Source organism: Thermobia domestica, chromosome 11, assembly GCF_964235325.1.
Source record: "Thermobia domestica chromosome 11, izTheDome1.hap1.1, whole genome shotgun sequence".
Taxonomy (NCBI): domain Eukaryota; kingdom Metazoa; phylum Arthropoda; class Insecta; order Zygentoma; family Lepismatidae; genus Thermobia; species Thermobia domestica.
The window spans coordinates 178,266,163-178,281,271 of record NC_137464.1 but is presented as its reverse complement, the minus strand read 5'-3'; the positions used below and the strand labels follow the sequence as shown (position 1 = coordinate 178,281,271).

The following is a 15,109-nucleotide window of genomic DNA, read 5'->3' as shown; positions in this document are numbered from 1 at the left end:
TGGTTGATTTGGAGTTTGGTGTCCTGTTTAGCGCTGAGGCTTTTTAAGACATGGACCAACATCACGTGGGATCCGAATCACAAGTTTCCACCAAGAATCGAACCCGGGTCTCCTGCGCCGATGTGTGTATGCTAAGTGTTGCTCACGAAATGAGATCTGGCTTTTCGTCTCGTAAAGTATAGTGAAAATTCAATATCGTTTACAAACAGATTTACCTATTTCTATTGGACGAGTTCACTTGTCTCGTTTCATCGGCAACACTAATTTTTGCACACAGTAACACACACAAGGGTAAATAGCATTTTTTTTTTTTTTTTTTTTTTTTTTTTTATCAATATTATGGAATTTTGAATACTCGTCATTATTTCAACTAAAATATCATAACTTGCAGCATCCACTATCGAAATTGTGTAGAGGTTAAATATTGTAGTCAGCCTAATAGCTGCTCGTGAAATTTTCACCAATACTGTTTCAAGCGTTTTAGTCAACATGTGTCATTATAATTTATGTTTGTTAAGGGGGAAGCTTGGACCAGAAATTCTTTGTGAGTGACATTAGGAGGTTACGGAAGCATCACGCTTCGGTGGTAGTAGAAACAAAGAAACAAAAAAGAAGAAAAAAACCTTAGGTAACAGTACTAAGAAAGATTTCGTAGTTGAATATTACGCTGCCCACACTCTACACGAAACATTTCATTTTGCAACATTTCAGTGGAAAATATCTCAGACATGTTTATATTTCATTTAATAATCAAAAATCAAATCTCATATAAAACTTACAAAACTGTTAGTTTCGACTGTAAATGTTGCAGAACAAAATGTTTCATCCACTGTGTTCGGTTGGGCACTTGTTCGAAAAGGTGAAACAGCTTTTCCAGGCCAGCCATCCTGAGTGGGATTTTTCCTGCGTTTTCTTTATTCCCACCAGTCTAACGCCTAACATACAGGTCCTAGGCCACTTCATTCCTTCCCCAAATTGTATGCTCGTTGAAGGACATCATCTCTCATTACGTGACAAGCTTGGCCATAGATGCCGGTAGTGTCCAGAAATATGAATCAATAATCATCCACTGGTGAACTTCAAATCAACCAATTGAGCACATAAAATAGAACCTACAGGTTAATGAGCAATGCACACTTCGATTTCTCATTACAGCAGTCGTTATCGAAGCAAGAATCTAGAATAATCAAATAGGACCAGTATGGCATACGAGTACTGAACTAAACTAAGATACCAAAAGTACGCCAGCTGTAATTATTATTATTATTATTATTAATAATAATAATAAATTACAAATATGCTCTACTATGTTGAAGTATACCTAAGATAAGTTTATACATACAAATACAACAGGAATAATTTATTCCCAATTTTTTCGACTACTGGAGATCGATTATTGACTTGTTCGAAAGAGGTTTCACTACGCCACCAAATACATCCTATAACTCTTGCCAAATTCACTAAGAAAAGGTAGTCTACTGTCACGTCGCATGGATTGCTTAAATGTGTTGGTATTATCGTCAAGGGTGCTGTTAGTCTGTGCACTAAACTTATTGTATGTCATATAGTGAAGTTGAGCCGTTTGAACAAGATCTGCATTTGCCTGTGACAGCAGTTACAGTAAGGAAATGAATACATGAAGCGGGAATCCGTCACAGAACTCCTGCCGTGAAAGAAGAATTGACTGTGGAACACCATGCTTCAAAAATGTCGTTTTCGTTGCAGAAAATATCTCAGACATGTTTATATTTCATCTAATAATCAAAAATCAAATCTCATATAAAACTTACAACAAAACTGTTAGTTTCGACTGTAAATGTTGCAGAACAAAATGTTTCAAATGAACAAGATCTGCATTTGCCTGTGACAGTAGTTACAGTAAGGAAATGAATACATGAAGCGGGAATCCGTCACAGAACTCCTGCCGTGAAAGAAGAATTGACTGTAGAACACCATGCTTCAAAAAAGTCGTTTTCGTTGTAGAAAATATCTCAGACATGTTTATATTTCATTTAATAATCAAAAATCAAATCTCATATAAAACTTACAACAAAACTGTTAGTTTCGACTGTAAATGTTGCAGAACAAAATGTTTCAAATGAACAAGATCTGCATTTGCCTGTGACAGTAGTTACAGTAAGGAAATGAATACATGAAGCGGGAATCCGTCACATAACTCCTGCCGTGAAAGAAGAATTGACTGTAGAACACTATGCTTCAAAAATGTCGTTTTCGTTGCAGCTACGAAATATTTCTGGGAATCTTGATTTGAACAGACGAGAGAGTGTTCTCATCCACCCAAGATGGAAGACTGTGTCGCCCCAATTGCACTCATTATTCGCCAGACTATATTCTGAAGAGGGCAAAAAGTGGAACAATATGTGTTGCGAACACATGGACATTAAAAAATAGGATGTGAAACCACAAATAAGTACAAAGCAAGCAACCGTAAATAGGGTGCCTGTAGAGAGAAAACATTAGTGTGATCGTAACAGAGAAAGGAGAATTTAATATCCGGTTTCTACAAAACCATTTAGTTTACCTTCAATATAATTAATCTCACATACAGAAAATGAAAAACGGCATAACTAAACCGAGAATCGAACCCGGCCCAGATAAACCTTGTATAACATTGAATTAACACCTATGGAGGAATTGCTGTGATATAAAATCGGTTATTTCCTCCATTTATAACATATAATTAACCTCGATTTTTCTTAACTCGTATATTACACTTAGATAATATGTTATAGATGGAGAAAGACTGACAGTATATTCCATACGATTAAGAGCAGGAACTAAAAATGAAATCCTACAGTAGGTACATTTATTTGTTCATTTATGGTAAAATATAACAATCATTATATTCAATGGTCCAAAGTAATTATCTTAATCCTCTTTAAACTGGCTCTTCAATTATGCCTTATACAACTTGGAATTTTTTTTTCTTTCTTTCTTTCTTAATTTCAGTATTTATACTTCTTCCATTATTTTCTAGCACCCAATTATAGACCACAGAAACTTTTCCATTAAATAGTTAAACTGCGTTTTCACTTCCAATTAATAATGTTTTTACAATTTTTTCATACCCTATGTATGTAACAAAATTATATTATGCAACAAGATATTAACTGTCGCAAAACATAGAAATGAAAAAGTATTCTAAGAATAAGAATAATGTAAACTCCTTTTTCACGTCTACTTTTTCCTTAATTGAATTGTATTCATCACAGGACCCTGTCACTTTCCACATGTGTTCCTTTGTAAACAGTGAAACCGACTGCAAAAATACCAATTTTCGTTCTTTATCTACATATCAGATAATGTTATATCTAATTCGAAATATGGCAATTTTTTTACTATAATTTATATACTGCCTAAAATATACTGACATTTTCCTCCTGTTACTTTTTAAAAGAGCGTTTACATTTACCGCTCATTCATGTCCTGCGACAGATAAATATAGAAAAAAATATTTGCTAAAAATGATGACTCAAAAATATGACACAGAACCATAATATAACTTTTAAACAGGTGAAAAGACAAGATTGTTGTATTATGTTAATACAAAACTTCTTATGTACTTATGACGAAACTTACGTTTCTCACCATTTAGCCATTTTACAATTTATGTACTGTACAATTTATGACCAGTATCAATATTCCAGAAACAAACTGACAAGTCAGGCAAGTATGATTCATTATCAAGATCCCTCATTATTTACACACACTATAAACGACTAGATAAAAATTCCAAGTTGTGTATATACATACAATAAACAAAGGGTACTATAGAAATGTTTTCAATCAATGGCAAGACGCTTTTTACGATCATTTATGTGAGTACTCATCTCTGTATTCACGTACAGATCCTACTTACATAAAATTATTAGACACTGTCTATCGATAAACTATATATAAACTAATATCTATACAGAAATCACTAACAGTGTATTACTGCTATCGCATTCTATAAGAATTTATAGCATTAATAAAAACAAGCAACACTTAAACATTACACAATTTTACCTTACATGACTATTGCTGCCATTATGTATGGGTTATATTTCGAATTTATTCTTCCCATTCGTCCTCAAATTAAATAAATCCAATATTCCCAGCTAATTCATCATACAACACTCTGGATATACACACAATTCACACGTACACATAAACTATGAACAAAAGAGTTCATTTCACAATACACTATCGTGTAGAAATTAGTAACTACATTTTAAAGTATGTGCATAAAATTAGTTGCATAGGCGGTGAAAACTCGCGACAAATTAAGATCATTTTATACTTCTTAAAGGTAGAACAAAAGATCATCCCTCTTCAATCTTTTCATCTACATACCTTAACGAACAGTCAAAACTTAGAGCTGAATTTTATTAAATCTGTTAAGGACTTTTCCAGAATAATAAAAAAAGATATTTACAAATCCGAACAATTTTATGTTCTGCATAGTATATTCTATCATACTACGATTCTTCTAATCTTAGGTGTATATCCAATCTTTGGAAGGAACTAGTGATTATGATTTGAAAATGGAATCTCACGATTATTCCCTTCAGGCTACACGAGGCAAATAATTAATGGAATTGATCAATTTTGACACAAATAGTAGAATGAAACGAGAAAACTCACGGACACACTGTTCACCACAAACTTATTTGTAGTGAGATTGAACAACTATCCTCTCGCACTAGAGATGATCCCTCTATCACTGAGCCACCGTATCCTCCCCTTATTATTTTGCAGGTACAGAAATATTCCGAATGACTGAGATCATGTAAATTTGTGCCTGAAAGAATAAAGTTAGCTGAAGGCAGTATATAAAGACAGTGTACATTTTGACTTTTTTTTAAGTAGACGTTGTATTAAAGAGGGAATCAACTTGCTAATCTAACTTACAATCAGAACGACTAGAAACTATTTAAAATATGTTTGTGAGGGTATATATTTAAACAACTGAAGTGAACCCTCCCAGATTTTAATCAATTTTCTTTATTTTATACAACAATATAACAATGAAAGGAATGAATAGGTAGAAAATATGTTTAAAAAAAAAAAAAAACTTTTAGCTAACTACTCGTTGTCTGAAACATAATGCAATTCATCGGGAAGAGAAAAGGAACCTAATACGGGATACATACACACACATAAAGACTCTAACCAACCAATCCATCATTTATCTAGTTAGATACATGATCCTTAAAATCTGAAACTGTATCCTAGTTTCTGAACGGGATTGTACAATCTTTCTACAAAACATCCACTTAAGTCACACATTAATCAAACGTACTTAAATCAATTTTAACAGTTTCTTTCTAAGTATTTTTCACAGCTGGGATTATTATTAACACGCACTTGTGAGAGAATTTTCGCTCATATAGTAACTGTAGTGAGATATTACTCTATTTACTTCATTAATATATACAAAAATACGATGGCAGCAATGTAGTAAAAAAAAAAAAATCTGTAATATCAACATAAAAAAACAAACAAAAAAAACTTACAATAATTATGCTTTTCGCCAAGTGGAAAGACAGGTGACTTACAGTATAAACTACTTCGTACACTTTTTATATATGCTGTGATGAAACCAAATTTTGTAGTAAAAGTATACATGTTGATCTGATTATTTCACAAAGGTCATCATCCTCTTTCCTATTTGGCGATGAGTACTATTATGCGAAATAGTTCCAACTTTATAGTTTAACATCTACAAATAAAATCAGGACACTTTTACTGTACAAAACTCTAAAGAAGATATCTTAAAAATAATAATAAAAAAGCCTCTCCAACAAAATTCACAAAATAGCGCACAATAAACTATTTTCCATTTGTACATAACAGTCTATTCGTTACCTTTTTTGTTACATATTCATTCATATGTTTACATGATTGACAACCACAGCTGTTCTTTATCACATGACGTATCTTCAAAATATTACGCATTTATAACGAATTTATTCCCATAACCATGTGTCAAATATACACCAAAGCCCCCATTAGTTTTATCGCTTAACTTTCGTAACCCCTTACTATTGCTTTAATGAAAATCAGGATACCTGCAACTTTTGGATCTTTCTCAAACTGCCTACGTTCGCTTGAACACGTTTCTATGTATTTAATAATACTACTACCATTAACCTAAAGCTCTACCCGCGTTCATTCTGACTAAATAATTGTACTTCTTAAATAAGAAGTTGCCACTTAAATCAGAAGGAAGTTGGATGACGAACTGACTGAGTACATTTTAAAATTCCTTATCCTCACAAAATCACGAGTGAGTGTCTTACTGGTATGAGTCACCCTTTGGTTTAATGTCCTAATTCCAAAGAACATTTTAACGTGTACGAACTAGGCATTTTTCGCTATTCGGTATTCGCAGAGACTGCAGAAAGAGTAGACATGCAGGTATCCTGGTAATATCTCGCCAACACACGCACGCACGCACACAAACGCTTGCGCACCTACATACATAAGCAGATATTCCCATGTTCGACTACAAGAATACTGTAAGTGCACCAACCGTACGTATCCTGTGCCTCGACATTTTATAGGTAAATATACAAAGAAACTGTGAAGAAACAGCATATGTGTGTGGGTACAAGAGGACCACAACATAGTTTCTACGAAGGGGAGAGAGAAGAGTGCCAATCAACAGTACATAAAAGATTCATCTCTCACGCATCTAATAGTGTATACAGACAAAGTTTCTCCAATATTACTAATCTCTCATCAAGAGCACCTAAATACACTATATCGGTTTGTTTGTTTTTCATTTTATCACACACCAGAATCACAATAACATGGCAACTTTTAACGCACTATGCTGCACTTTCGTTCACGCACACTTGCTGAATGACATGCAGAGTATTCTTTTCATCTAAATTCATAGATCTGGATACTGTGCTCTGGAACATGCGTCAATGTTAATGACTGGTACCTACAACGACAGAAAATATATTAGTTATTTTTTATTTTTTACAATATTATACCCATCACAACATAAAATAAGGAAATAACATGGGATACTTTTTCCTGCTTCACTCAGCACAAAATTCACTGAAAATTAATGCATGTAGGTATCCGATTACGAATGGTTGGTAGGTAACTCATCATGGAATCATTGACGAACGTTTTTAATATGGAACAAAGTACAAGCACGGTGATGTAAATGATACCGTAGTCGCCTTGCAATTAAAAAGATCTTGGATTCGAGAATAATAGCAATGTCCGTGTCATCCTTCAGCAATAACTGAGCATTTACCAAGAAATTATTTCACATTTGAGCTATTGGTGGCTTTAGGAACAGAAATTTCTATAGACTAACATAGCACTGTAGAATACAGAGCGGGCGATACGTCGGGAAAAAAAAAAAAAAGTTTAAAACTTTATTCGTGAAAGAACGAACACAACTGTTACTTTGAAAGTCATAATAGACATTTAATCAGCACGTTTTCACTTTGATATGAAAATGAACACTTACTCTTTCGTTCAAACTCAGAAACAGGTGCGAGAGAAATCCAAGTGGTACATGCGCTTCGGATCCCACTTGAACTTGTACATCTACATCTCATTGGGTGCTCAAAGCGACAACTCCAAGCATTCCAAATTAACCACTTCAGTTGAACAAAACAAATCCAAAAATCAACTTTACGTCATAAAAGAATTCATTTCAACATTGCATATTAAATATTCTTTTGAGCGCTAGATTAAAGTTAATATTTAGGATATTTCCAAACAACAAAATTATCCAGAACACTACTTGTGCATCCCTGCGATTCTCTACCGTTCTCTCAAGTACTCTTATTTTTCGCGTATGTAATCCTATTTATAACCACTACAGCACATTAAAAAAAAAAGGCCTTAAACATAGTGAAAGCCAATACAAATATGAAAAGGAACCCAGTGAAATCCTGATGAGGTTATAATATTACAAAGTCCTTCTTATTCTCTTGTTTATTTTTCTTATCATTTACCACTAAAAAAACAATAAATGAAGAATCAAGGCCAGATATTTCATATTTCTTTCTTTTTAATGAGTGTAACTAACTATATTGTACCAAAGAATGGTTCGAGTACAAAACCTCAGGCCAAATTCTCACACACCTACATCTCGCTTTTCTTCACGAGAATGTTTAATAAATTGCTGTATGTATATATCCAGGGTGTCTCAAAAGACCCCTAACATAGGATAACTCTGTTATTATCAGAGTTACAACAAAATGTAAGAGGGAAAACCATCTCCAAATATGATGTTTTCAATCTAAAGTGAAGAATTTTTTTTTTTTTTTTTTTTTTTTTTTTTTTTTTTTTTAAATCGGACAAGCCGTTTGGTCTGTACACTCTTTATGTGGCCAATGTTAAATGAAAATGCGACGTTGCCACTTACCTGGACCCACAACATAAGTGAATGAAGTTACTGTCTTTTATTACGCTAACGAAAGAATGGTGGCATGTTTGAAATGGGAGCTGGCCATCGATACTTTAGCGTATAAGATAGTAACTTCATTCACTTACGTTATGGGTCCAGGTAAAGGGCAACGTTGCATTTTCATTTAACACTGGGCGCAAAAAAAGAGTGTACAGCCCAAACAGCTCATCCGATTTAAAAAAAAAAATCCTTCATTTTGGATTGAAAACATCATATTTGGAGACTGTTTCCCCTCTTACATTTTGTTGTAACTGATAGCAACAGAGATACCCTATCAGGGGACTTTTGAGACACTGTATTCAAAACAGCATATAATTACATTTAAAATATGGCGAGAGCTACTTCCTAACGTACGTTTGAAAATAATTTTTATTAACAATAACAGTACCACTGAAGGAACATAAGCAATTTTATTGAACCTTTCTGTACTCAGATCAGTAAAGTCTGTTTTTTTGTTTTATTTATTTATTTATTTATTTATTTTATTTTTTATTTATTTATTTTATTTATTTATATATTTATTTTTTTTTTTTTTTTGACTCAACAAACAGATCTCTAAATTTCTGATTTTACTAACAAGGTGACAGATTAATTATGATAAACATTTCGGGTGAGAGATGCTGCCGTAAATGGAAGAATATAGATGAAGTCGAGGCGGATGTAAATTTCCTCACGATAGTCAAGCAAAAACTAATTTACTTTTCCAACGGAATCATCATGGTACAGTAAACATATCTCAGACCACTACCTTGTTTCATGTAACCTCACAAATTCTTAACAACTCAGTGCGTATATTTTTTTCTGGGGTCAAATATACTTGTTCGAATTCATTACCCAATATTATAAACCATCTTCCTTGTTCACTTACATATTTTTCATCCTCAACCATATACAGAAAAAATCACGAGTTCGAATCAATCTCCCAAATATAGTGTGAGGTGAGAGAAAGTGAAGTGAGATCATGACATTGGTGTGGAAAGAAATTTTTGAATATATACATATTGTGAAATACTGAGCATTCTGCACTGAATAAATATGGTTATGGCGACGTATGGTCATGTGCAATTTTGACCAGTTGAAATTTTTGCCCGCGAGGTTTCTGCCGCAATGCTTTGTCCGTGTTCCCTAATGATGTCTAACTTCTTACCAATGAATTCACCTTCAACCCTAATTATATCTACGCGGTTAGGAACTTCTTGGATACAATCGTACAATCTTGGATACACAATAAATAACCTATGGTTCAGAAACAACCCTTTAAGATTACGTGCGATTTTTCTTTTTCAGCAGCAAGGCTATATGAAACGCGGACTCACAGCTTAACTGGAATCGGAATATGAGCTCCTGCCGGGAATCGAGCCCAGGTCTCCCACGCCAAAGGTGCGTACACTAACCACTTTACCACGAATGAGCTCTATGCGCAGTCATAAATAAATTGTGAAATCGAAAAATGAGAATAAACTATTTTTATGTTTCCTTTAAACCACCTCTCCTCACCAGTGACAGGAATTTTAGGTTCTTTGAATAGAAATAACGCGCTGTTCTGGTATCAAGTCCTTTAAGTACGTAGTATCAAATCGCGTGAGTGCATAGTTTATACGAGTAAAGTTCATCTTGACACTTTCCAAGGAGCCAAAGATAGTGTTAAATCGTATCAACCTCTGTTCTCCCGAGTATATGAAAATGTATTTCTACCAAAATGTTATATTCTTTATTTTTAAAAAGTGCTTTATCTCTTTTATCAACAATCTTTATTATTATTACCCTATACTTAATCTTGCTTGTCTTTTTCTTCTGTACATCATGTCCGTGGGCTTTCTGCGGTTCTTCCGTTTCCTTCCACTTCCTTCATTCTAACATTTCATTCATTCTCTTCACCACCGTTTCCTTTAGCCTAACCAGCATAACCATAGGACGTAAAACTGAAAGATGTCATTTTTTTTATTCTGTAGCATGTTTATTTATAATTGAAACAACAAACAAACAAACAGAAAAAAAAAAAAAAATAGGTCAACCATGATTCCAACCTATTCTAAGATTACAGGAGGGAAAAAGTTTAGCCTGACCATTTTTAATGTGTCAGAGTGCTGTAACTGATAGTTAAAAATATAAAATAAAAAACAAAGTGCCACGTAAGAGTCGTCAACACACACGATAGAGAACCCGAGATCTCACATTTGCTAAGCGAGCACGTTAATGGCTACTTCACCGTGCTCAGTAAAATCTTGAATATATTTTCGCTCTCAACGCGTATTTATTTAATTCGTAAGTTACACTACACGAAAAAAAATGACCAAGGAAAGAAGTATGTTACCTGCAATCATCACGTGTCCGCGTGACAGCATCTGACGAATCCTGGTTGATTTCCATCCTGATAATAAATACATAAATATGTAGCAAAAGAGCTGACAACATAAAAACACTTATTGAAGACATACGTAAAACTTCCGACGAAACTCAAATTTATAAATATATACAAAAAGACTCCGTATGGATAGGATGGAAGCAGGAAAGGCATAAGGAAGAGAAGTTGAAATATTACAAAAACAGGCTTTAACTCAATTTTCAATTCTAACAAATATTCGTATTTACAAGTTTCACTCATGTCACCAAACCATGTGTATAAACGATTTAACTGGATTTTGACGAAATGAAATAAACTGTTAATATTGTATGGAAATACTGAATCAAAATGAAATTTACCTTATTAATATAGCGTGGGACCACCGTTAGATTGCAGAACAGATTTGATTCGTCTGGAATAAAGGCATATAAGTCATGAATAATTTTATCATAGGAATATTATACCATTTCTCATATGGTATAGCACTTAGTTCCATCAACAAGGATGAATGGGTATCTGCTTTAGAGTTTGAGCTGCTCCAGAACTGACCCTGGTATTTATTCACTCTGTTTAGGTCTGGGGATTGGGCAGGCAAGGGGAAGGTTCAGTCCGATTTTTATGAAGTCACACCTCAAAGCTCCAACAGTGTGAATAACGCACTGTCATTTTGGGAAATTGTGTCACTGGCCAGAAACATCTGGGCTATAGAATGCACATGCATACGCTCGCCTATATTATATCATCACTCGCAATAATGCATTCTGCACGCGTAATTACAGGATTTAGTACGGAATACCAGGCATCACATCTCCCGTCATGCTTCACCGTAGATGCAAGACAGGTCGAAACATGAACTTCTTAGAGCCTTCACCATACACATATAACACAGTTGCATGACCTGTTGTTAGAAATACGGTGAAAGAAAACATATTACGTGCTTCGAATCATACGCAGTCCACTCTGCATGATTCCGGTACTATTTTCTTCGCACTAAAGCGTTGCTGGCAGTGATCAGAGGTTTAGAAATTACAACCTGGCCGCAAATGTTCAGGTCATGCAACTCATTTACTTGATTTTGCGTTTAACGCCCCTTTCAGCAGCGAGGTTATATGAGACGGGTCTACTGGTTAACGTGAAATCCGAACCACATGAGCTCCCGCCGGGAATCGAACCCGGGTCTCCTATGCCAAAGGCACGTACGCGACTCGTACGTATTATGCAACTCGTGTGCGATGCAAAAAACAATACCGTGAGGGAAATCCATCAAGAGCAAAATTACGCTGCATGTTTTTCTCAATGTTAGAAGAATTGTACAGAGAACTAATTCCCGATGGAGCGACACGTCATGCAGAAAATTAGGGTCATCTGCATGAATCCATCCTTCGGAGGAACATTTGGTCTGTGGAGTATTTGGCTTCTCCATATTAATGCTCTTAAACATTGCTATCCTCTTTTGCAATACAAGCTTGCGAAATCTGGAATGACGTTCCTGCTGTACTTTGCTTACTCCTTGATCTCGCCCCCGCATGATTTTTGTGTATAGAATGTTGGGTCGACCCGGAAAAAATCAAAAGGAAATAAGAATAATGAGTAGGCCAATCTGATACACACATGTGTGAGGTAAACTTACGTTTATCGGAGAAGTTAATCGTCGCAGCGATGAAGATCGTATAGTCGATTTGAGCTCATCAAGTAGTCCTGGAAGTGTACCATAGCTGGTAGTACTCCACTGTGACCCAAAAACATTACCTCGAAAACGGATGACAATTACAGAAACGTAGCAGTAAACATGAGCTGGCGATATACTCTTAAAACTTATTAAATAATAATATTCCAAAGTATTGGTTTCACTAAAAATTCAATAAGTAAAAAATGAGGAACTGAACCAGAGAAAGAACTGGGCCTCGGAATTACAGTGTCGGTGAGCTAACCACTACGCTACCCAGTCCGTTTCCTTAACAACCACACACCATTTACTCTTGAGTTTGGTGTTCATACTTCCAGACTACATGGACTATTTAATTTCGCAGGTTCCTAGATTATTAACTTTATTGTTCCTTAGTCAAGCAATACAAGCTTTGAATACAAGTAATTGCGAAACTACGAGAAACAGAATTATATACATCTGTAACTTCTTTCGAAGCCATTTTTAATATGTTGGTGTTGACAGAATACATACTGTTTGAACTGTGAAACTATTTTTGCGTATCTTTTATTGAAGTATTTAGTCAACTATTTTACCAATAAATTATTTTTTTTTTCCTGGATAGATCTAACACGCGCTATTCCCACCTTGCAAAGCAGCAGCAAGGTCGTTCCTAGAGCACTTCCGGGGTATAGTATCGATTAACAGCAAGCAAAAGATTATTTTTCAGATATCGTAACTGTCACTATTGTTGCAGTTTCGTATTTTATTTTAACAACGTGAGCTGAAAAAGGTTAACAACATTAAATTAGTTTAAAATACTCTTCATTTAAAAGTTTCCTATTATCAGGTGTACTTATTAACACGTTGACTGCTGAGCTTGGTCGCATAGGTCGTCGGATATGCTAAACAAAAGTAATTGTTGGATATTGATGCTTTTGCTTTGTTTTACAAGAATATAACAGTTTTACATCAAATATATGTTTATTGCGCAATTCTTGTAAGGACGCCGAAGGGCGTCCGCAGCATATGCCATCAACTTTTCATCTCATGTGCTATGGACGCCAATAGGCGTCCTTCATTATTTTCAATTTTATAACCTGAAAAGAAATATAAGAATTTTCACATATATAGTTCAGAACAACTTGTACATGTTTTATTTTGTTACGGTAATCATTAAAGCACGGCTGCAAACCCAATGCAGGCTATCCAAGACACTTCGCGCAATGGTAGGTGCTATCATTTCCAATGTTCTTCTGTTTTCATTTCCTGCACTTCTTTATCAATATTCATGTTTTGGTCCAACAGAACATTTCGTTGGCAGGTGATTTTCTTCCGCTTGTCTTTTCTTTGGTACATCCAATGGCGGAGTTACTTGGGCCTATTGTTTCACTTCCAAAAGGTGGCATATAATTTGTAGACGAAAATCATACAGCGATATATTGTTCATCGAATTGTATTGTTGTAAAGGAACCAAGAATTCAATAACGGTAACTGTAAAAAGTGGAAACATAATTTCTTGTTGCATCTGATGGTTTTCTGTTCGTATGGATAATAGACTACCACATGTTTTTGTCGACCAACACCCTTCATATAATTGACAGAGGTGGTTTTTTTTTTTTTTTTTTTTTTTTTTTTTTTTTTTTTTTTTTTTTTTTTAAGATTTGTTCCTTTTTGTCGCTTGGAAATTCAAATATATCAACATTAATATACTGTGGATTTGGCTTTCTCTTGGAAGGCCCGCTCATGGCGTAGGCACAAAGAAAAAATTACTGAATAAAAAGTCAGTATAATATGCATTTCACTGGCATAAAAACATAAATCATTCAAAAGTTCAAGAATAGATATTATTTTGTTCAACAATGCCTATATAAACACAAAGCGTTGTAGATCGAAACGAAGTACACTGCAAGGTACCTTCGCTCTGTACTAATTACTGTACAAAGTGTGACTGCACTAGTGTGCACATGCAGGTATTGGCGGGAAAGTGAATCTGCTGCAGTAACAAGCGCCGATCGGCGTCCTGCGCATATGCCAAATTCAGTACTGGACGGCGATGGGCGTCCTCAGCAATGAACGTGTTAATAATGTGGATTTTGTAAGCAACGGAAACACAGTAATTGCAAGAGACACATCACAAGTGCTTCATTTGAAGTAATGGCCACGCTAGCTACATATTTCGCCCGTTTTTCAGGTAACTTGTGCATATCGTCCTAATAAAACTTGGCTTGTCTGGAGACAAATCATTCAGAGACCCGCTTTTCCACTTCTTCGTACGTTCCGAGGTGTCGCTTAGAGAATACATGGGTCATTGATCGTAATAAGTGATAACTTGAAGCCACCAGGTGGGTTAATCCTTAGCGAAATCCTTTAATGTGCTTTTAACTAGCTTTGAAGTGTGTGATGAGGCGTTATCATGAAGCAAAATTACTTTGTGTTTTTTGACTCATTTTACGATCAGAGTGCAGTTCATATTATTTGTTCTCGATAGAGACCATTAACGGTTTCACTTGGCTTTAGAAGCTCATAATACTGAGGCTGATTCATTTATATTGACCTGAATTTGAATGTGCCACTTATCTATCAAATGCTGTGTTTCCACCACCGGTTATGTTTCATCTGAAGATCACCTCTACTCACTATTGCCTGGCATCGGAGTTTCCATTGCAGAAGA

General features: G+C 35.0%; 1 protein-coding gene across 3 annotated transcripts in view; it reads right to left on the bottom strand.

Annotated features, from left to right (window-relative positions):
- Positions 1–2,813: 2,813 nt before the first annotated feature.
- The window catches only part of LOC145664582 (glucose-induced degradation protein 4 homolog), a 30,751-nt gene continuing 18,455 nt past the window's right edge, over positions 2,814–15,109 (bottom strand). The window contains exons 4-5 of one of the 3 annotated variants that reach the window (XR_014127469.1): positions 11,150–11,202; positions 2,814–6,955 (exon numbers count right to left, since the gene is read on the bottom strand). Coding sequence is in view for 2 of the 3 variants with exons in the window: in XM_081731368.1 (XP_081587494.1) it covers positions 6,892–6,955; positions 10,761–10,817 (121 nt within the window). In the remaining variant the exon portion in view is untranslated. Of the gene's footprint in view, positions 6,956–10,760; positions 10,818–11,149; positions 11,203–15,109 lie in introns of all 3 variants that reach the window. The other 2 variants (XM_081731368.1, XM_081731369.1) reach the window with 2 other exon arrangements.